We start from the raw sequence: 22,124 nt of genomic DNA on the forward strand, positions 1-22,124 counted from the left end.
CATTTCGCGGAAATAACTTGTGTGGATGAGACTTTTGCTCTATCTAGATATTATTTTATTGATATTGTGGGTTAAAGTTTTTATGAAAAAAGATTTTGTTTTGAAAAAACTTAGATCAGCTCAGAGTACTTAAAGAACTTTGATAGTAAATATATAGGGGCGGGAAATTTTTGCGGACGATATTTTTTGCTATTGAAAATTTTTTGAAAAGTTTGGCAAAATAATTTTTTTCAAAAAAAGGTGAAAACAACAAAAACCCCGCAAAAATACTTGAAGATGGCTTTTTGTCTTGGTTTGTGTTCACTGTTAAAAAAGAAGAGATGATACTTAGGCCGTGTTGTGGATGTTGTCAGTACCAACAGCATTTAAAAATGCACAATTCTCATTTTCCTAATTATGACATGCACTAAAATTTAGAAATTTCCCCAAAATCACTACCCCAAAATTTACCATAAATTCTCAAATGAACGACCCCTTCCCCCCCCCCCGCCATCTTTAGTGATACAGTCAAAAATTTAGTCATCGCTCCTCTCGGTGGACGCCTCTAACCAGAAATGCAAATCCATTCATTACTTATCAAGATGATCGTTGAGAGCATGGCTACTATTATGACAGAGCTAAAATGTTACTTTTTAAGAAAGATTAGGTTAGTTTTTCGACAACAAATTATTTAAAGCTAATGCAAGGGCGGATCCAGAGCAAATTTGAAGGAGGGGCAGTTGGTAGTGGGGGCGCTGAAAAATTTTCAGAAATTGGTGACGAGTGTACGCTGTAAACAACAATTTCAGTCCCTCACTACTGACAGAAGGCTCTCTATTCACTTTTTTAAGGAAATTTTCACAATAATTTTTGTATACTTTGAAGTAATCCTTGAAGTAGAATAACCTATAAGTTTCAAAAACATTTTCACTTGATTCTAATTCTTGAAAAGGGGCGCACAATAATTCTTGAAAAGGGGCGCCAGACTTCCTTCAACTCGGCGAGGGAGGGGCAACTGCCCCTAGTTGCCCCCCCCCTTAAATCCGCCACTGAGCTAATGTGTGCCGGGTTAAAGAGTCGGAAAATCTAAATGACGCTGATTCGAGAAAATGCAGTATAGCTTATTCTTGAGGCCCATCCTAAAGTTAAATTATTTTCAAAATTAAGAAGTAAAAAATTAGAGCATATAGAAATAAAGTTTGATAAAAGTCAAATGATTTGATGAAGTTCATTAAATTTCCTTCGATATTCAATATCAAATTCGTAATATCTAGATGCAACGTTTTCATGGAAACTGATAATCGCAAGAATCAATAATTTCTATTCAACTTGATTTCTAAAGACCATTTTGTAGATTAAGTTTAAAATTAAACCATATCACACCGAAAATTGTTTTTTAATTATACCCAAAATATTATTGTGATGCGAAAATATTTCCTAAAAATCTATGAGCATGTTTCCCGAAATCTAAATGATATTCCAAAATTATTCTCGAATTCTCAAAATTTACCTATTAAACGAAAGTAAAAAATTTGTCGGCCTTTTTGTTTGTAGTGAGCACTGAGCACCAGATAAGTTTATTCCGCTTTATGGCATGACTCGTTTTCCTTTGTAAATATTTGTGGATGGGCTTAGGTCTAGCCGTCCCCAAAACGTACAAAAATTTGCAGTCTTCTTTATACAAGGAACACAGAGCATATTACAGATTGGGGAGGCTTTAACGTTTTGGGGGGCTAAACCTGCTTAAAACCAAAACAAGGACAATCATTTGCTTTGTTCGAAAAACATTTTGGAAATCATTGAAGAAAGGACTTAAGCCCCCGTAGCCCCCACCCCCCCCATTCCGCTTCTGCGGTCCCTGTTATAACATTGCAATGTCTCCCTTCTCTCATAATTTTCTTCTATCTCTCCTTTTATCCCAAGTTAGCTTTGCTTTTATGGAATTCTTCTCATAAGAAGAAAGTTTATAAGAAATTTATATCCACCTCCTCAAAAAAGTTGAGAGAGTTTTGTGCTACATTTTTCATAACTAAGAAAGTATATAGCGTTATTCAATGTGATGTTATAAAAAATTTCATTAAAGAATTGTTTAATTTTTGACTGCTCAGCTTAAAGAACCCTATGAAAAACCTCCTAATGTGAAAAATCAGATATTTCTTTCTAGATATGTCCAGAATTGAGCGTGATTATTTCAACAAGAGTACCGAAGTGTGACGTCATTAAAACGATTTCTTTAGAATTTCTTAAATTTGACCACATAATCTGAAAGAACAGCACAAGATACCTCTCAATGTGCAAGATCAGTTAGATATGTTTAAAGAATTTGACGAGAGATGGCCAATAAAAGATTTTCAGTTTGCTAACAGTTTAATCTGGCCTGGGTCATAACGTTACGATGGTTTGATGTTCGATGGGGCAAGGGCCTTTGCTCATGTGGCCATATCTCAGCAAATTCGTAATACCTTTACCTGATTTTGCGTATTTAGCGGTATTTTATGATGCACTTTAAGTTTCTGGGAAAAAATTCAAAAAATCTAAAAAAGATTTTTATGGCGTCATCACTGTGGTACTCTATACCAGAGATATGTTCTTTGTATATGGTCTTTACAAACTAATCGAGAATACGAATGCAGCTAAATCAAGGCCAAATCTCAGCAATTTGAAGGTCATTGTAAATCACCATTTATTGGTCAATTTAAAAAGTTAAAAGAGCAATAAAGTTCATTTTTGTTATCAATACTTCAAAGAAAGTTAGGGTACTGGAACCATTCCGAACTTTCTTATGAAACACGTCTGTGGAGTTAGGGAGATTCGATACATCATATAAAATGTGCGGAAAATGAAATTCTGGTTCTTTACGAAAAACGAAACACTAAAAAACTTTTTTGCAATGACTGAAAATTTACAAAATACTTTCTTTCCATTTAATTCTCCAGTTAAATTATTCTTTCTTTAAGAACAAATTTATTTTCCTTGAACCCAATTCAGGTTGACAAAAGCTAACACTTGACTACATTATTTCCGTCATTAGACATTTATACAAAATATGCAAAAGAATTTCTAAAATTTTAATGCAGCATAACTTTATACATTTTTGTCGATATATTTTATATTTATCTGGAAGCCCAATAAAAAAAATAAGGGCTAAGGAAAACTCCATTACGTCACTGGTTCAAAGTTTAATTCAGGCAAGTCAGAAGCCTTATTTATAAAATGACCAATGAGTCAAAGCGTCCACCTTGCGGCTAACGGCCAGTCTCAATTGGCTTGCAACAAAAGCAAAAACAATAAAATGACCAATGAGTCAAAGCGTCCACCTTGCGGCTAACGGCCAGTCTCAATTGGCTTGCAACAAAAGCAAAAACAATAAAATGACCAATGAGTCAAAGCGTCCACCTTGCGGCTAACGGCCAGTCTCAATTGGCTTGCAACAAAAGCAAAAACAATAAAATGACCAATGAGTCAAAGCGTCCACCTTGCGGCTAACGGCCAGTCTCAATTGGCTTGCAACAAAAGCAAAAACAATAAAATGACCAATGAGTCAAAGCGTCCACCTTGCGGTTAACGGCCAGTCTCAATTGGCTTGCAACAAAAGCAAAAACAATAAAATGACCAATGAGTCAAAGCGTCCACCTTGCGGCTAACGGCCAGTCTCAATTGGCTTGCAACAAAAGCAAAAACAATAAAATGACCAATGAGTCAAAGCGTCCACCTTGCGGTTAACGGCCAGTCTCAATTGGCTTGCAACAAAAGCAAAAACAATAAAATGACCAATGAGTCAAAGCGTCCACCTTGCGGCTAACGGCCAGTCTCAATTGGCTTGCAACAAAAGCAAAAACAATAAAATGACCAATGAGTCAAAGCGTCCACCTTGCGGCTAACGGCCAGTCTCAATTGGCTTGCAACAAAAGCAAAAACAATAAAATGACCAATGAGTCAAAGCGTCCACCTTGCGGCTAACGGCCAGTCTCAATTGGCTTGCAACAAAAGCAAAAACAATAAAATGACCAATGAGTCAAAGCGTCCACCTTGCGGTTAACGGCCAGTCTCAATTGGCTTGCAACAAAAGCAAAAACAATAAAATGACCAATGAGTCAAAGCGTCCACCTTGCGGCTAACGGCCAGTCTCAATTGGCTTGCAACAAAAGCAAAAACAATAAAATGACCAATGAGTCAAAGCGTCCACCTTGCGGTTAACGGCCAGTCTCAATTGGCTTGCAACAAAAGCAAAAACAATAAAATGACCAATGAGTCAAAGCGTCCACCTTGCGGTTAACGGCCAGTCTCAATTGGCTTGCAACAAAAGCAAAAACAATAAAATGACCAATGAGTCAAAGCGTCCACCTTGCGGCTAACGGCCAGTCTCAATTGGCTTGCAACAAAAGCAAAAACAATAAAATGACCAATGAGTCAAAGCGTCCACCTTGCGGCTAACGGCCAGTCTCAATTGGCTTGCAACAAAAGCAAAAACAATAAAATGACCAATGAGTCAAAGCGTCCACCTTGCGGCTAACGGCCAGTCTCAATTGGCTTGCAACAAAAGCAAAAACAATAAAATGACCAATGAGTCAAAGCGTCCACCTTGCGGTTAACGGCCAGTCTCAATTGGCTTGCAACAAAAACAAAGAACGTTTAGTTTGCCAAGTCCCAGCAATATTTCATGTCACAGGATAATTCGTAATTTTGATTTGTGTCAATCAGGTTGCTTACAAAGAAATAATGCCACGGTTTGTGATTACAATTGATTCTTCATAACAAAAGGCTGAAATAGGATATCATACAAAGAAAAGGCATGTTTGAGACTGGGGAAAAGAAAAATGTTTCGTTATTTAATATCATTACTGAAGAACTATTGTGGCAGAACGAATAATAACTTCCCAGTTAATCTCGGTTAACATTTACTTCATAAAACGGCTGTTCATATAAATATATAAAACTATCGATTTGAAAAAAGAAAAATTAGGTTTACACTTTCATATCTTCCTCTGTCGGCAAGTTTTACATTACTATTCTATTCTAGGAATTTCTTGTTAACAGAAACTTTCATCATCAGGGTCTAAGTTTCTTATCAATCGGTGCTGTCAAGTCAAATCAAGTCAAGCTATATGACAGTACCTTCCATGGACGAGTAATCAATATTACTGGTAGTAGTGTATAATACATAATCTACAATATAACTTTTCATATCAATAGAACACACATACTACAACTATCGTAGAGCATAAATAGAGAATATAAAAAAGACTGTTTATACTTGATAATAAGAAATATCTCAATTTCGGGTCTAAAAATTTTTCTTGTAAAATGAGCAGCTTTTAAAGAAAAAGAGGCCTGTTTCTTTAATGCGGATTCTGATTGTACTCTATTAAAACACGACCAGTATCAAGCCAGGGTTGGCAAAAAATGCAAAATACCTAAAATTTAATCGGGGTTGCGTTTCTCAAAATCTTGAAGTCTAATTGATGAGCAAGCCATGGAGGATTTGAATCACTCAGCCAATGAAAGGTTTTGAGCGCAATAGCCCTTGAACAGAATCAGCCTTTAAACAGAATCTTTTTTGAGAAAATACATTTACCGTATATTCTTACATTTACTCAATGTTCGTCATCAAAGTTAAAGTCAACACTTAGTTCAGAATCGGACGAAGAATCAGGGTCAAACAGCTCATCCACGTTTGGAAATTCTTGGATGAAACTAGGTACTTTCTCAGAGCTTGCCAAAAGATCCTTGAACCATATTTGTCCTCTCTTTATTTGCTCGATTGCATATGAGATGCCTTGCAAGATCAAAGACAATTCCCCTCTTTTAATTCCACAGTCACAACCAGTTGAAATTCCTGCATCCTTTATATAACAAATAATAGGATAGAGCAACAACGTTATGACAACCAAATTCAAATGCTTCATATACACTACTTTTTACAAAACTATGACCTTGAGAAGGCCATGATCGAGAAAAACGAAATTTATAGCTACAAAAATAGCAAAATTAAATGAAAAAGGAGGTACACTTAAAGTGTAGTCAAAAGTTAGCAACAAATTGTTCCTTATGTCTAACTATACTACACACAATTTTCGAGGCTAACTACAGTAAGTGTGAAATCCAAAAAATTTAAAAAAACTGAATTTAAAACTGTTACCTATATATATTCAGTTGTTTCAAGCAAAAGTTATTACAGTATAACACTGTTACAACGTACTTTTGGAGATAGCAGTAGGTTTTGTCCCGGCAAAGTGGACTTACAAATAGGTAAAAATTCCCAGGCTATGACGCACTTTCGATTATACCCTAATTTTCTCTTTGACCCATATAAAAAAACTCCTTCGACTACAGATACTTCAAATTGCCTCTTTTGTTAAAAATAAATTTACAATTTGTGCATCACCGTTTCACTGAATCAAGGAGCTAGTCATACAATCGTTTCATTGTTTCTTTACCTCATTCAAAAACTATTGACAGCTTTCTTAAACAGACACAAATACACCCATTCGGCTTACGGCCTCGTTTTGGAATTTTTCCAAATCTAATTATACAATTTTTTTAAGCTCAGATTTGGTTTTACCATCATAATTTCAGGCCGGATACATCTTCCATATTGTTTGTGTCTGTATTTTAGATTTTACAAAGAAATGAAGTTTGAAAACTGGTAAGGGATTTGACTGCGAAAATCATTCCGGGTGAAACTTTACCCCCCCTCTTCTAGTCGCAAATCACGGTCAAATCTCTTGCAAAATTTTTATGTCGTCATAAAATCATTATCATGAGCATTACCCTAATGAAAACTTCCAAGTAGACTAAAATCATTGCTTTCAAACCGAATCTGAGGGCTAAAATTATGTACAAAAGAATTTTAAGAATTTTTCGAAATGCGGCAGTAAGTCGAATTGGTCTATTGAAATGAATGATTAGCACTAAAAAATTCCACATGATCAAGCCTTTATGAATTAATAATCAAAAGGGCAATGCGTTTTTTGGTCGAATTCGTTTTACCCGGCTACTTCTGGTTTAACGTACCTAGTTTGCTGGTCCTTTCAAGAACGTTGCAACCCGATTATTCTCTATTTAATCTCACTTTATTCGGATTGAGAAAGTAATATCCATACCACAGATGAATAAAACATCAAAGAAAGGAATACAAAAGTGCATACCATAGAAGACGCATCACAACTGCAAAGTTGGCTTAGAAGCTCTATGGATGAGAAAAATGATGTTTAATTACATGCAAACATATATACATGTATACAGTAAATATATAATTTCACATACAATATATAAACCATTCTATGCAGTATCTATAAAACACTAATCGTATAAAACAGTATTTAAACAAACAAAGAAAATTTATACGATAGAAAGACCAACGTACCTTGTAGGTGGGCAGCTTTCTCTTTGAGTGGCGGAATGACCAAATCTTTGTAATAGGTAAGGTAGTTGTGCATCTCTGAACGCAGCAATACCTTTTCCTCTTTTATTCTCTCGACGAGTAAATGAATCGTAAGAAGCTCTTGTTTAACTTCGGGATCAACTAAAAGAAATATGCCTAATCAGTAACAAAAACATCAATGTAAAGGAGTCGTGAAAGGTCTGCATAGTAATTTTTGATCAAGAGATAATATACCTTCCTGGTGGGAATAGGCTAAATTGAGTAAAGATAAGAAAATAAACATGAAAATGCTCATATTGTGCTGATGCGTTGAAGGAATCTGCCTGTTTATATGCAAAGAGCCTTAATACTGCCCATCTTTCAAAAAAGAAAGATCTTATGGACTAGTTGAAGAGAAACCAATCTTTTGATGACAAAATACCTCTAGAGAATGCGTTCAATCTTAAAAATAAATCTTAAATTCAAAAGACACAGCTAACAGATTTTTTCAGTTTGATGTACAAATGAAAAGCGAAAAAAACAAAAACACTTGCTTTTTTCATTAATTTGATAAAAACTTAATAAAAAAAGTTTCTCAAAAATTGGACAAAAATTAGAAAAACGACAAGAATAATTAGGAGAACAAAGATCCCTTTTAAAGAAACTTGCCAGTATCATCCTTCGATGACTCTTTATGCCAAGGAAACTTTTGCTTTTCGACATCCTCCATTTTACATACAGGATGGTCTCCGGCAAGGTCCATGGCAAGGATTTGTGAATTGTATTCATTCACCAAGTCCTTTAACAAAGATTTCTGGTTGGCTACCTTCAATCGTAATTTTCGCCTTTTTTTGGAGGAATCTGAGAAGGAGAAGAAGGTTTTGATTGAGGAAAAGTTATTAATGGATGTAGACTGTATCCAGAGTTCTGCCTACTGAAAACCAGTTTTGAAAATGAAAAAGGCAACCTCCTTTAAGCACATATGTCTTTATAAAATTCGATCAAACTAAATAACTCTATTAGACTATATATCGCCCTAGTCATAGGGGATCTCTAAGTAATTAGACTAACTTGACAAGTGATTCTTTCTGAAAAGAAAAGTACCCCCAAAAAGAGACGAAAATGAATTTAGATACCTGCTAGTCGATTGATGTTCTGGGAGATGTGGAGATTAGAGTACACTAAACCTTGAAGCTTCTGCTGATATACGGGGATAAGACGGCAAACGCAATCCCTGATTTCATTCTCCGACACTTGGTGCGATTCACCGAAGAACTTTGCATCCAACATTTCATATTTATTTAACAGCTTATTGAGCGGCTTGGCCAAAATACGCAATTTCAAATTGTTTACCCGAAGCCTTTCAATCATTGAAAGCGGCACCACCCGTCCCTGAGGTGGTGTAAGCTTGTTTTGGCAATTCAGCTGGATAGCCAGCAGGATCAGCTCCTCGATTTGGGAAATGTTGATATCAACAAGAGCATTTTGTGAAACTGTTTAAAGAACAAAGAAAAAACTAGCTCAATCAAAAACGTTCACTTCATTTAGAGATAGAATAAAGGGCGACTTGCAGCAAAAAAAAATGTTTTGCGTTTCTTCCTAATTTGCAACAACAAATGCTTCATAAAACGTTGACACAACGACTTACCTTGTGCCAGAGCAACAGCTTCATTTTTCCACAAAGGAGCGCGACTTTGGTCAACTTCAGATGATTTTAAATTTATATCGTCAATTGCTTTGCGTTCCTTCTGACAAACCTGTTGCAAACAACGTCATACTGATTTTACATATCTTCTTAAGTTTAAAGACAAAATCATATCCTGGTCTGGAGAAACCTGCGACTGTTGCCTATGTCAAACATTTATTCCAAACATAGACTTCATTTGATTTAAATGTTTTTTATACTGAAAATGTCTTATTGCAATGTTTAATGCATCTACTTTATCAACAACCAATTATAACGATTTACTATTTGTATATTGTAATTCTTAGTTGTCCTAAAACAGCTTTTACTATAGCTACTGTATTTTTGTAGTCCAGATTTTAAAGAAATTGTTAATAAAAACAAAAACAATAAACTGCTATATAATGTGTTTACCGGAATGATACTAAAAAGCATTATCAAACACACTAGAAACGAGCACTACATCATCAACCAAGAAAACGTTATCCAAGACATATCAGTGACCCTCCTTCTATCCAACTGATTGGTAGCCAGAGGGGTAAGGTTCGTTCTAACTGTTCTGTTTTAATTTTGAAGACTTCATATAAAAACAAAGTTTGACCAAACTGTTGGTTTAATAATGGTTTTATACACAAATAATACAATATGCTGTTTGAACCTACCTGTTTGAATCGCCTGTGCAATAATTCTGCCATCTTATCGACTTTTCTTTTGTTCCAATACATGGCAAATTCAGTTATGGCATCATCCCTGTCTACAAAACATAAAACTTCCTTTGATCAACGGCTAAAAGCAACAGACGAAAAAACAAGTAATGTCTACATTGGCAATTGAAAATATAACAAAGGGAATCAAGCAAATAAAAAAGAAAGATAACTTAAAGTCAATAATTTAGACAGAATGAGACAAGAGTATACAAAAGTATATTTAGAGAAATAAGCAAGGAATAAGGTCTTTTATGCTCAAAGTTAAATGATGAGAAAAGATATCTAAAATAATCTGAAAATGCAAATTTCTTACGTTCTGGGAGCATGTGCTTTATTGTTGACCCTGTTCTTGACAAATAACTAAATATTTGTTCGTCTTCTTCGCCAATCGTATATCCACTACCTTCCGTCCACAGCCCTCCATATAAAACCTATAGAAGATGACTCTTGCATGTATACGAAAGAGATTTGAAAGTCAATAATTAAATGAGGAAGATGAGCAAGAATCGTACAATTCTTTTAAGACATGTGTAAATTAAGTAAAATCAAATAACTTAAAAATGCATGTAATCAATCTTTCTCATGATTGCGTGAACTTTAATCTTGACCAGTTTGAATTAGATGTAAATCATAAATTAGAACATTCATTTAGCTTAGTTCAACAGAATGAGAATATTTATCGGGCACTTGTAGGAATTGACAATACTGGGTGCTTTATGAAGTAATTGTTATATAGAATAGAAATAAGAAGAGATGATTCGGAACTGATACTTTCTGAATTTTAATACTTCGCTACAGTCATTGTCAGGAGGATAATCATCGTGGGATGAGTGTATATACATATTATTCTAAGAAAAGACAAACCTCGCAAAAAGCTGGGTGCCCTTTGACATGCATCATACCTATTGCCGGAGTCTGTGAGCAGTAAAGGTCGTAATCAACTTTACGAAGCCATTTTGAATACCGACAAGCAACATCGCTGAAATAAAACCTCGTTTTTGGTGCATAATTTTTTTGCAAATAATATGCATAGCCAAAGATTTCTCCCCTATACATATTAACTGCTTTGAGTGCAATGCAATGTCTGCAGCTCATTAACTCTATTCCAGTTTCATCTCTTGATCTCCCTTCTTGACACACATTGCGTGCAGCTAGCCACTGCGTGGAGCCACACAAAGCACTTTCGGCCTCCTGAAAAATTATAAGAAATAGCTAGGACTAGGTATACAAACTATCATTCTGATGAACTATACTCTTAAAAGTGTCAGACGTCTTCAAGAGAGGGCTCGCATACTGATCAAAAGTTTGAGATTAAAATGTAGATGGGTGTGTCAATGGCTAATTGTCTCTAGCCTACTCAGCTACAATCAGGCTGTGATGACTTGATGTAATGACTCCAGGAGATATTTTGTCTGTATTGTTACTTTCCCGACATATACACTTACAAACACTAAAGAATGAAAATTCGACACTGAGCAAGGTTTTGCAGCTCCAAATCCTTTAAGACAAATCATAAGTGTTCAAACAAACACGAAATGAAATGGAAAGTTACCTGAAACCATTATTATAAAAATTCATCCCCAGACCATCCAACTAATGTTTCACCATGGCCAGAACTTGGTCCAGTTTTCAAAATGATAAACTTCCCAAACCATGATTTGAAAGGTAGTTAAAAAACCACGAAATAAAAAACTTTTTCAATCCTTATACGAAATTTCAGAAAAATGAATTGCCAAAAAATATATGGAACAATTTCAAGAAGGCTAAATGCCCTTTGAAATGTTCATGACTACCCATCAAAGTAGTGAAATTTGAATTTTTAAAAGATGTTTGTTACAAAAATTTATAAAACAAGTACTCTGTTGAAGTTTTGCTTGATGGCCATGTATTTCTAATTTAAAATCTCACCTGCGTTGAATTGTTTGATTTATTGTAAATTTTATCAATGACTGTGCCAACATCGTGTTTATTGCATACAAATGCTGACCCATAAAAGGAATTCCTCATGGCCCTATATAAAATCATGCTTGATGTCAACAAACGAATTTAATGAAATCTAAATTTAAAAAAGAGCTGTCAGTTTGAGTTATGAAAAATACTATTGCATTACAACAGTTATTAAGCTGCCTGCAAAAACTAGCATGTCTGATAAAGAAACGTTAATTAATCAAACAAACAAAAGAGTAGAATGAAAGTGGGAATGAAATATTCCAGAGCACTGGAGAAAATAAAAAATAATAAAAAATCAGAGTTGTGAGTCATAGCAGCTGTATAGAATATTGCAGGATGGGTTCATTTGCAAACTTTCAAACAAGCCATTTGCATTTGCAAACCATGGTGAACTGTTTATCATCTTAAACAATTGTTAAAAATCCAAACCTTTTCCAAACATTGGCTACCTAATCTTTTAAATATGAATCTATAACTTCAAGCAATCTCAAACAAATAGATTAAATACTTTTTAGTTCAAAAACAGGACAAACAAACCTGCCAGCTGACTTATAACGATACATTTTCATATTTCCATCAAAGATTGCGGAATGCTGGTCAATTTTACAAGGTGGGCATTCAAAAGGTGCAATTCCTTGCAGCAAATTCAATTCATACTTCAGAAATTTGAATTCCTTGAATGCTTGCGAGAAAGCATCTCTTTGTATATGACCAACCTTTATGAAAAAAACAAATCTAAAAGATAGTCACCCTATACTACTGAAAGTTTATCTACTTGTGAAATCCTTTGAGATGGTCCAATACTTTAAGTGCATCAGCATTCTTATATATAAACTACCAGAGTTTTGTATGTTAGACATATATAATGATAATCAGACATTGAATAAGTCAGAAAATTAATGTCAGATGTTTGATTGGCTATCAGCAGTATATCACTGGCTTGTGTTTTAGGGCATTTAAAGGATTTCAGAACACTAACTATTGTAAAGGATACTTTTACAAGATACTTCGATACATATCAATCAAAATATGTGATCAGTCCCTAGAGCACAACTTGACACAAAATGTAAACAATCACCCTGTTGTTATATTGTGAGATGTCTTCCAAGCTACCAATGAATCCATGCTCAGATGAGCCTGGCATTCGCAGCATAAAGCTTTCCCAGCTTTCGAACATATCTTCGTCGAATAAATAAGAAACTGTGCCAACACTTCCTGGCCAGTATCGAGATCTAATTAGTTGGCACACATCATCAAATAGATCAGAGCAAAAACTGCAATTCAAGCATTCGATCTGAAATTTATTCAGATCAAATCGTCCTAAAAAAGATCAAGGGTCTAAATAAATAAAGGCTTTAATTAAACAAAGAAATCAAGTTTCTTGCCAAGTAATCATGCCATATTGCTTACTTGGTTTCGACTGCTTCTTGTACATGCGATTCAAAAAAGAGTGGAACCTCCAGTAACTGACACCTTTCTTTGGTCCAAAAAAAACTCCCCCCTAGTTATTTTATTCTAAAAGCTCTATACAATTTATACCACTATAAATTATTTGATGTCTGTAATGAACCACTTCTACAAGAAAAAGATAGGCCTACCGCGGCAATTGACCAATATACACTTCTGGTTGCTAGGAAGCTTCCTCCATTGTCCATGCATACCACATTTAGCACATTTGCTAGGTAGTGTCATTATAGGACAGCGATCTACAAACGACAAAGAATCACATATTGGAAACAAACTTGTTGACAGAACAAGGAAATTATTGAAAAAAGTCTAATTGTCAAATTCATCACTTTGTAATGGAATTTAATATAAGTGATTTAAAAGAAAATTTAACCTTCATTTTTGACACTTCCTTTAAAGCAAATTTGATGTTAAGTGATGTTTTGCAGGGGTAGTAATATGATTTTAACAGTTGGACTCAACATTTGTTGAGTGTTGAACTTCAGACTCTCAGAAATCCAAGAAAAGACAAACCACTATTTAAATTTTAGGTAGAGCATTTTAGAAGATGCACTTCGGACACTCTTTAAATATATATTTATATACATACTTGTCATCTGGACAAGTATATATATATATATATATATAGAAATTTGTCTTTTGATACTTCCGTAGCACAGTGCTCAATACGTTAGCACGTAGAGCGTGATATATCATATATCATACTCTTCAACATCTCCTGAAGAGTGAGTTACTCATGAAACAGGCTTGTAGAGATAAACCATGTAGTTTTACTTTCTTCAATCTATGATATATATATATATATATATATATATATATATATATATATTCAATAGCTCCTAACTTTAAAGTTCTTTAAAAATATAAATAGATACTCAATAAAAAAACAACTTGGTTGACGTTTCGCTATAAGCTTCTTCAGAATAACTAACACATACATCTGGAGCGTAAAATAAGGAATACGGAACAAAAGAACAAAAAGTAACACATTTTACAAGCAAGAACAATAATAGCTAATTTAACAACATAATGATAGTTTCTAAGCACAGCCGGAGGTGAGAAAAGATGGATAAATACAATAGATCAAAGAACAATAGAACAAGTGTGATAGCAGATGGTATAGCATGCAGAAAGGTCCAAGGAAAAGGAACGGTAAATGCTGTCTGTCCCAAAAAAATAAGAAACTAGGTAAATAAATATAATAAATATAGAATGCAAAGAAAAGAAAGAAAGTAGATAGAAAACGTGGAAAAAATAAAAATAAACAAAAGTAACAAGGAGAAAATAAACAAAAAGATAGGAAATAAAAATAAAACTATGTGTCAACTAACCTAATATTAAGGCCCCGGGGCGCAAAAGTTTCTAACTTATACTGCCAGAAACTTTCACGTATCCTACCATTCCCATTAAGTCTATCTATAATAGTAACTTTTATATCTTCGAGAAACCCATGATGATCCTTCCCTGCAAAATGCCGGAAGAAATCAGCCTGAGGTACACCCGAAGAGCCCCCGATAAGCTTACGATTGCACGCCTTGTAGTTATTAAACCTAAGCCTAAAAGGCGTGCAAGTGCTACCCACATACTGTACACCACATACTTTACATTCCATAAGATACACAACATTGGACGAATCACAATTAAACGAAAAATTTATCTTATATTCCTTATCAGTTATATGGGAAGTGAAAGTATCAATGTCACACATAACATTACACACTTGACACCTAGACTTGCCACACGGAGTACAACCCTTGTTATGCGAAACCCCTGCCCCCTCACTATGAAGTTTAGCCCTAACTAGTATATCTTTAAGATTCTTACACCTCTTAAATGATATCAAAGGTGGCTGAGGAAACACCCTCCTATGCTCTTCTGATACTGTAAGCATAGAATGAAGTCTCCGGGCCACCTTGCCCAAATTATTCAAGGCTGGATGGTATGTGGTAACAAATGGAACCCGCCCATTCCCACTGTGTTCATGTTTCCCATTAGCCTTATCCAGTAGTGTAACCCTATCCTGCCTACGTGCCTTATCTATCTGTTCTGTTATAAGTGATTCCTCATACCCCCTTGCCTTTAACCATCCAGCCAAATCCCTTAACCTATCCCGTAACTGGCGATCGTCCGAACAAATCCTACGTAACCTTAAAGCCTGACTATAGGGTATCGCCTTCTTGGTATGCCATGGGTGACAAGACTTCTTATGTAAATACTGATGTGTATCAGTAGGTTTACAAAACAAGTCTGTCGTTAGGACTCCCCCCTCACTTACACTAACCTTAACGTCTAGAAAACTTATACTCTCCCTGGAGTGCTCCCCTGTAAACTTAATGGTATCGTGGCTACTGTTAAGAAAGTTGATGAAGGTCTCAAGCTTCTCCTCGCCATGCGTCCAGATAAAGAAAACATCATCGATGAATCTCATCCAGACAATTGGTGTGTCCACTGATTCCTTCAACAATCTTTCTTCCAACCCAGTCATAAAGAGGTTTGCATAAGCTGGAGCGAACTTAGTTCCTATAGCGGTGCCTAACTTCTGTCTATAAAACTTATCATTAAATTCAAAGTAGTTGCTTTCAAGAACCAGAGATGCCAATCCCACTAGGGTATCAGTAGCCACGTTTGGGTTTTCCCTTCTATCCAGCGCTTCCCTGATGGCTTCCAGACCCTCCCCATGTGGAATGCTAGGATAGAGTCCCACAACATCAACTGTACACAGTATAGCCCCCTCTGGTGTCCTACCTATTTCACCTAACTTAGACAAGAAATGATTAGTATCCTTAATGTAAGACCTACCGAGGCAAGTCTCGGTCTCAAGTACTCCGTGTGGCAAGTCTAGGTGTCAAGTGTGTAATGTTATGTGTGACATTGATACTTTCACTTCCCATATAACTGATAAGGAATATAAGATAAATTTTTCGTTTAATTGTGATTCGTCCAATGTTGTGTATCTTATGGAATGTAAAGTATGTGGTGTACAGTATGTGGGTAGCACTTGCACGCCTTTTAGGCTTAGGTTTAATAACTACAAGGCGTGCAATCGTAAGCTTATCGGGGGCTCTTCGGGTGTACCTCAGGCTGATTTCTTCCGGCATTTTGCAGGGAAGGATCATCATGGGTTTCTCGAAGATATAAAAGTTACTATTATAGATAGACTTAATGGGAATGGTAGGATACGTGAAAGTTTCTGGCAGTATAAGTTAGAAACTTTTGCGCCCCGGGGCCTTAATATTAGGTTAGTTGACACATAGTTTTATTTTTATTTCCTATCTTTTTGTTTATTTTCTCCTTGTTACTTTTGTTTATTTTTATTTTTTCCACGTTTTCTATCTACTTTCTTTCTTTTCTTTGCATTCTATATTTATTATATTTATTTACCTAGTTTCTTATTTTTTTGGGACAGACAGCATTTACCGTTCCTTTTCCTTGGACCTTTCTGCATGCTATACCATCTGCTATCACACTTGTTCTATTGTTCTTTGATCTATTGTATTTATCCATCTTTTCTCACCTCCGGCTGTGCTTAGAAACTATCATTATGTTGTTAAATTAGCTATTATTGTTCTTGCTTGTAAAATGTGTTACTTTTTGTTCTTTTGTTCCGTATTCCTTATTTTACGCTCCAGATGTATGTGTTAGTTATTCTGAAGAAGCTTATAGCGAAACGTCAACCAAGTTGTTTTTTTATTGAGTATCTATATATATATATATATATATATATATATATATATATATATATATATATATATATATATATATATATATTTATCAGGGCTGCTATATATATATATATATATATATATATATATATATATATGTACTTGTACAGATGACTTTTTGTCATGCAAATGGACATCCTGTTAGATTTAAAATTAAATTTAAAAAAATTTCACATACTTATTTCCACTATGATTCTTTTCTCTGTGAGTCCTTGGAGTGGCGTGATTTTCCGCATTTGATTTTCGATGAAAACAGCTCTATCGTGAAGAGGTGCCAAAGAGTGTACTATGTCATCGCATAGAAAACAAAGATATTTATGTTTTCTACATTGATTGCAATTTATCAGGGCTGCTCTCTTCTTACAATAGGAACAACTTTTTTTGGAAAAGGCTTTTTCACAAATTGATGTTTCCAAAATGCTTTCTCTACTGCTTTCCCATTTTGTCAATGCAGCATCTCTTCTTTCAAACCATGTTTGCTTTGGCTGTCTGACAAGTTTTGCTTCAGATTCTCTAATGAGATCATCGCAGCTTTCTAATATCTCAAGAAGTTCTGAGAATATAAGAATATCATGAAACCATCACTTGGAAACTCTATACAAGCACAGAAGGACAGGAAAAACCAAAGATGGTGAATTTTATAGACATGCCAGCACTAACACCATCCTAAACAAAAAAGGTCCCAACTTATTACTTAACAATTATTTAACAATTACAATTTTTGATCTCTCTTGCTAAACCTATAGTAATCACCTAAATAATTGCCCACTTAACATTAATTGAAATTTTAGGGACTTAACATCTAAAAAAATAACAACAACAGTAGTTTTACAGTTACCTAAAGTCCTGGCCAAATAAAAAAAATCAGCATAAAACACCATTCAACATTGTTTAATAAAAGATGTTCTACAGTTCTTGCTTCGCTGCCCAACTTTACTGAACCACTTCAGATCAGAACTTAAATGCAGTCTGTCCTCTAATGTTCTCAACATTTATTTTTACTGGAGTCAAAGTCCGTCAAGGTGGGAAGATCAATTGTTCATATTAACCAATCATAAAGGGGACAGACTGAATTTAAGTAGAATAGCTAGAAACAACAGCAATATGGTTATAAAATAGAAATCAAACCTTTGTCAACAGAAACATGTTCATCAATTTCGCTTGTTGTAATTTTAGTGACTTCAAATGATGTTGTTGGTTGTAAATCACAATCATCTGCACATAGCAAAATGTAGAAAAAAAATTCCTTACAAAGATTTTTGAAAAGTAGATTGATTTGAAGAAGTTATAAAACAAAACGGATTGCAGATGTATGTGCATAAGGCCATACATCAAGACAAAATTATATATTGATAAACAATCTTTAATGGGGGCAGCATAACAATAAGAGTCATTAAAGGGATTATATTCTTATACATATTCATGTGAATTTAACTTTTTCTGCAAGTCCACATCAACTATTTTGCTGTCAAATATGACTAAGGTAAAATAAATAATGTCAGAACATGTAAGAGTTCAAGATTAGAAATGAATATACACTTTTTAAAAGGACAATGTATAAAAACACACCAAGCTCAAAATTGGTAAAATTAGGAACAAGCTAGGGCTGAGATACTGTAAAATGTAACTTTGAAAATTTTTCCATCTAAAAAGAAGAGTGTTTGCCATCTAAGAGTTTATCAGTGAAAAAATAAATAAATAAAAGATGTCTTGTTACTTACTCTATTGACAAAAAGGTCCTGTAAACCTCCCTAGAGCACAATAGCTATTAATTGCACTACCAATTGAACAAATTAAAAACAATCCACCCTCTGTTTTTCAAAATAGTTAAGAACAGGCAAGCCAGCTTGAACTTCAATTCACTGGTTCTTATAAAAAATATTTTACCTTAATAAAAAGAGTTACAGTTGACTCCCCTTACAGTGACTCTGCTTATGTCACACTTTTGGTTACAGTCACATAAAATCTTTAGTCCCAAACATGAAAAACTTTTAGTTTAAGCTCCGTTTACAGTCACACTCTGCTTACTGTCACAACTTTTCAAGCAAAATTTGGTGGCAAGATTATTCTTTGTTAAATTTTTCATCTGAATACAACAAGAATAACCAAATAATTTTACTATTTTTGTTGAATATTCTTTCTTGTAACCAGGGCTTAATGAGAAATGTGTCTGTTTAAACTACTCAGCTGGAGAATAAATCAGTGCTGTTGGAACGAAATTCATATTAGCAAGATCTTGATATTAGGGGACTGCTCATCGTTTTGCTTCCTATTTTGTAAACTGCTATAAAGAAAATGTAGTACAGTTTGAAAATTATTATTAGGGGGAGGGGGGGAGGGGCTCCAGCCCCTGTTTCTTATGGCCCTGTAATTGATAACAAACTCTGATGCTCAAACAATAAGGAGCAACTTTGGTATACTTCTTTGATGTTGTGTAAAAAGGCCCTTGCTCACTATTATAATTAAGGAATTCCTACCAGAATCAGAATAATTTCCATCCATGGTTGCAGCTTGCTCTCTTCTTTTATAAGGCACATGTTTTGAAGAATGCACGTGTCTTGACCCTGTCTTTGCATCTGTGGAGCCAACACGGAAAATTTTTGTTGCATATTTTTTACCAGAATTTTTCCGTTTTTTTAGCATCATTTCATTTGTGAGTGCATCTATATCAGAAAGAAGGGATGCAACAGATTCTCCTTTCTTTTTGTGTGCATCAGGAGTTTCTAAAAAATTGAATCCCAAGTGTTATAGAAGAAATATTTAAATACAGGGAGGAATATCTATTTTAAAATTGTTTAGAATTCAATTAATTGAAGGTGTAACTATTAGTGAAAGCAGAGGCATCAGAACAGGGTATGTGCAGAAAGTCCTGGATATTGTAGATAATGCCAATTAAATGAATACCAGCAAGGATTTTCTTAAGATAAATTTAGAGCTATACATTACTCTGGGTAGTACTTTGTTGAAGAAATAAATATTAGCTCTTACACAAGAATAAACATATTGCACTTGATGGGCAAGTACGTGTAGACACAGATCTGGCTATAAGGCTTTAAGGAGGGGAGCAACAAACAGCTCTCCTAGTAATCCCCAGTTGAGCTTTTTCTAGATACATAAGAATATAAACAAAGGAGAGCAATTTGCTTTTAGAGCAATTAAGGAAAGCAATCTGTAGCTCCCCTCCGGGATTTGAGGAGAGGCTGCAGGGGAGCAAGAGCTATGGCTTGCCTCAAATGGCCAGGCCTGTAGACACTGAACTTATGCATGTTTTGGTTGCCATGCCTTTGGGCAATGATATATATATGACACTCTATATAAAAAATATTTTCAAACTGATTTTCAATGTAATATCAATCAATTTGCAAGAAAAAAACAGATTCTACCTCACATTGGAAGCAAAATCATAAAGTATAATTATTATAATAATACACTGAGAATGTCTAGTATAAAATTGGCATATCAAAACTTAAATAAACACAATTTTTCCAATGTAATAAACGCTTAGCAATCTGGTCCTATTGACTTGTTCGTTTTTTGTTCTTATATGAATCATTTTTCTCTTAAACAAACACTAAACTACTAACCACAAGTAATATATAATACCAATAATGGGGCCTGTACTATAAACTTAGATAAGGTTAGCATATAAAGCATAATTTTGAGCAGATAAGAAGCAAATGTTGAAATTGACAGCCAATTTAGTTGTCTGTCGGTGTCGTTGATTTATGACATAATTTATTTTGATTCAGATTTTCAATGTTCTTTGATTTAATAGTTTCTGCGTTGACGCTTTCAATTTCGTGCTTCGTGTGTCGTGACTCGAAAGCGAAAAACTACGTATAGTAATGTTTCGTAATAATAAACATTGTGTCTTTGCCTCTTTCTCTACCTATAATTTTTCCCAAAGATGTTTGCTTAATTTGAGCGCCATATTTGTTAACTTTAGTACAGGGTAAGGGAATGAATAGAATATAAATATTTAAATATTTGCATTAGTTGAATTCCAAACGAATAGGAACCAAGACGTTGGGCAAAAAATGCCGCCAAAACAATACTCAAGCCTAGCCCTACCTAGACTAGGGCCTACGGCTTGCTGAGCAACAACAATCCTAAAAAATAGCAATGATACCTTCATAGTCACTACTAAAAAGAAGGCGACGCACCTGTTTTTTTCGTCGCCGCAGTTAACTTTCCTTTTGCGGGAACCTTGCTACGCGATTTCTCCATCATGCACCATCGGCCTTCAACAGCGACGTCGTTATTACTAAATGTCCCTATAACGGTCTGAAATGTTCCACAGCTGCCCAGTATTTTATTCCCTGCATGTAAGCTTTAGAAACTGTGTTTATTTTATGATGTATTGTTAATGTGTCCTTAATTACAGCTCTGGTCCTCAGGTATTCACAGTTTCTACAATTGTCGCTGAGGCAATGTGTAAATGTCCTGGACCATATGGAATAAAATTTAACACTGTTATTCTCATTTTACCCAACAATTCATTCCAATCGGATGACAAGATGTTAATTTACTTTATCCAAACTATGGCAAATTTTCCTTCCAGTAGGCCATTCAGTGTAGGCCTACAAAAGTAGGCGTTACAATGGCGGTCCAATTATTCTGCGGCCGTATCCACCTAGCCCCATGTAAGCAGCAGCCTCAGAATGTGGAAATAACACTCAGTGTAATTTTCAGACAGAATTGACAATTAACACCGTGTGTTATTCTCAGGTACGAGGCCATGTTGAAACAAACAGTTTAATTACAAAGCGGGATCACGAAAGGGTTATTCTGAACTGGTATTTTGTTGGGGGAAAATTTCTTCAAAAAAACGGCAAACAAAGACCATAGTACTTTTTAACCGTTACTCCTCCTAGTTTTTTCTCTGATAAAAAGTTTTGCTTGAAACGTCGAAAGGTCGTTATTTGAATATATCAATTTTTTATTATTAACAGTTCATGTCTAAGTACTAAAACTATTCTTGACAAACCTGGAACATAATGGAGAACACTTAAGGATTTATACGACAAAAGTGAAACAATTTTACGGAGCATAAGATACTTTGTCAAAATAGGCCATTATTTACAATCAGATTATTATACATTTTAATTAGGGTTTGATAAGATAAGACAATCATTCGATTAAAGACAGAGTCAGTTATTCCATGATATTCATTTCCAACAATAATTATGGGTCGCCTCGAACACATTTGTCACTTCTGGGAAAAGATTTGGGGATAGAATAGAACAGCATTT

General features: G+C 34.8%; 2 protein-coding genes across 2 annotated transcripts; both read right to left on the bottom strand.

Annotated features, from left to right (window-relative positions):
- Nucleotides 1–4,358: 4,358 nt before the first annotated feature.
- On the bottom strand, nt 4,359–21,615 carry LOC135696565 (uncharacterized). Its single transcript, XM_065215998.2, has 17 exons — nt 21,036–21,615; nt 19,350–19,595; nt 18,001–18,087; nt 17,051–17,425; nt 13,282–13,389; nt 12,762–13,003; nt 12,221–12,399; nt 11,642–11,744; nt 10,598–10,924; nt 10,047–10,164; nt 9,689–9,780; nt 8,991–9,099; nt 8,479–8,835; nt 8,012–8,203; nt 7,346–7,504; nt 7,128–7,168; nt 4,359–5,822 (listed from the first exon to the last, which is right to left on the bottom strand). The coding sequence occupies exons 1-17, from the start codon at nt 21,100–21,102 to the stop codon at nt 5,574–5,576; spliced, it is 3,051 nt and encodes a 1,016-aa protein (XP_065072070.2). The 5' UTR covers nt 21,103–21,615; the 3' UTR covers nt 4,359–5,573.
- On the bottom strand, nt 14,046–16,654 carry LOC148959020 (uncharacterized). Its single transcript, XM_089111118.1, has 2 exons — nt 16,603–16,654; nt 14,046–15,988 (listed from the first exon to the last, which is right to left on the bottom strand). The coding sequence occupies exons 1-2, from the start codon at nt 16,652–16,654 to the stop codon at nt 14,466–14,468; spliced, it is 1,575 nt and encodes a 524-aa protein (XP_088967244.1). The 3' UTR covers nt 14,046–14,465.
- Nucleotides 21,616–22,124: the final 509 nt, after the last annotated feature.

Source organism: Rhopilema esculentum, chromosome 11 (assembly GCF_057945365.1).
Source record: "Rhopilema esculentum isolate cy_ngs chromosome 11, ASM5794536v1, whole genome shotgun sequence".
Taxonomy (NCBI): domain Eukaryota; kingdom Metazoa; phylum Cnidaria; class Scyphozoa; order Rhizostomeae; family Rhizostomatidae; genus Rhopilema; species Rhopilema esculentum.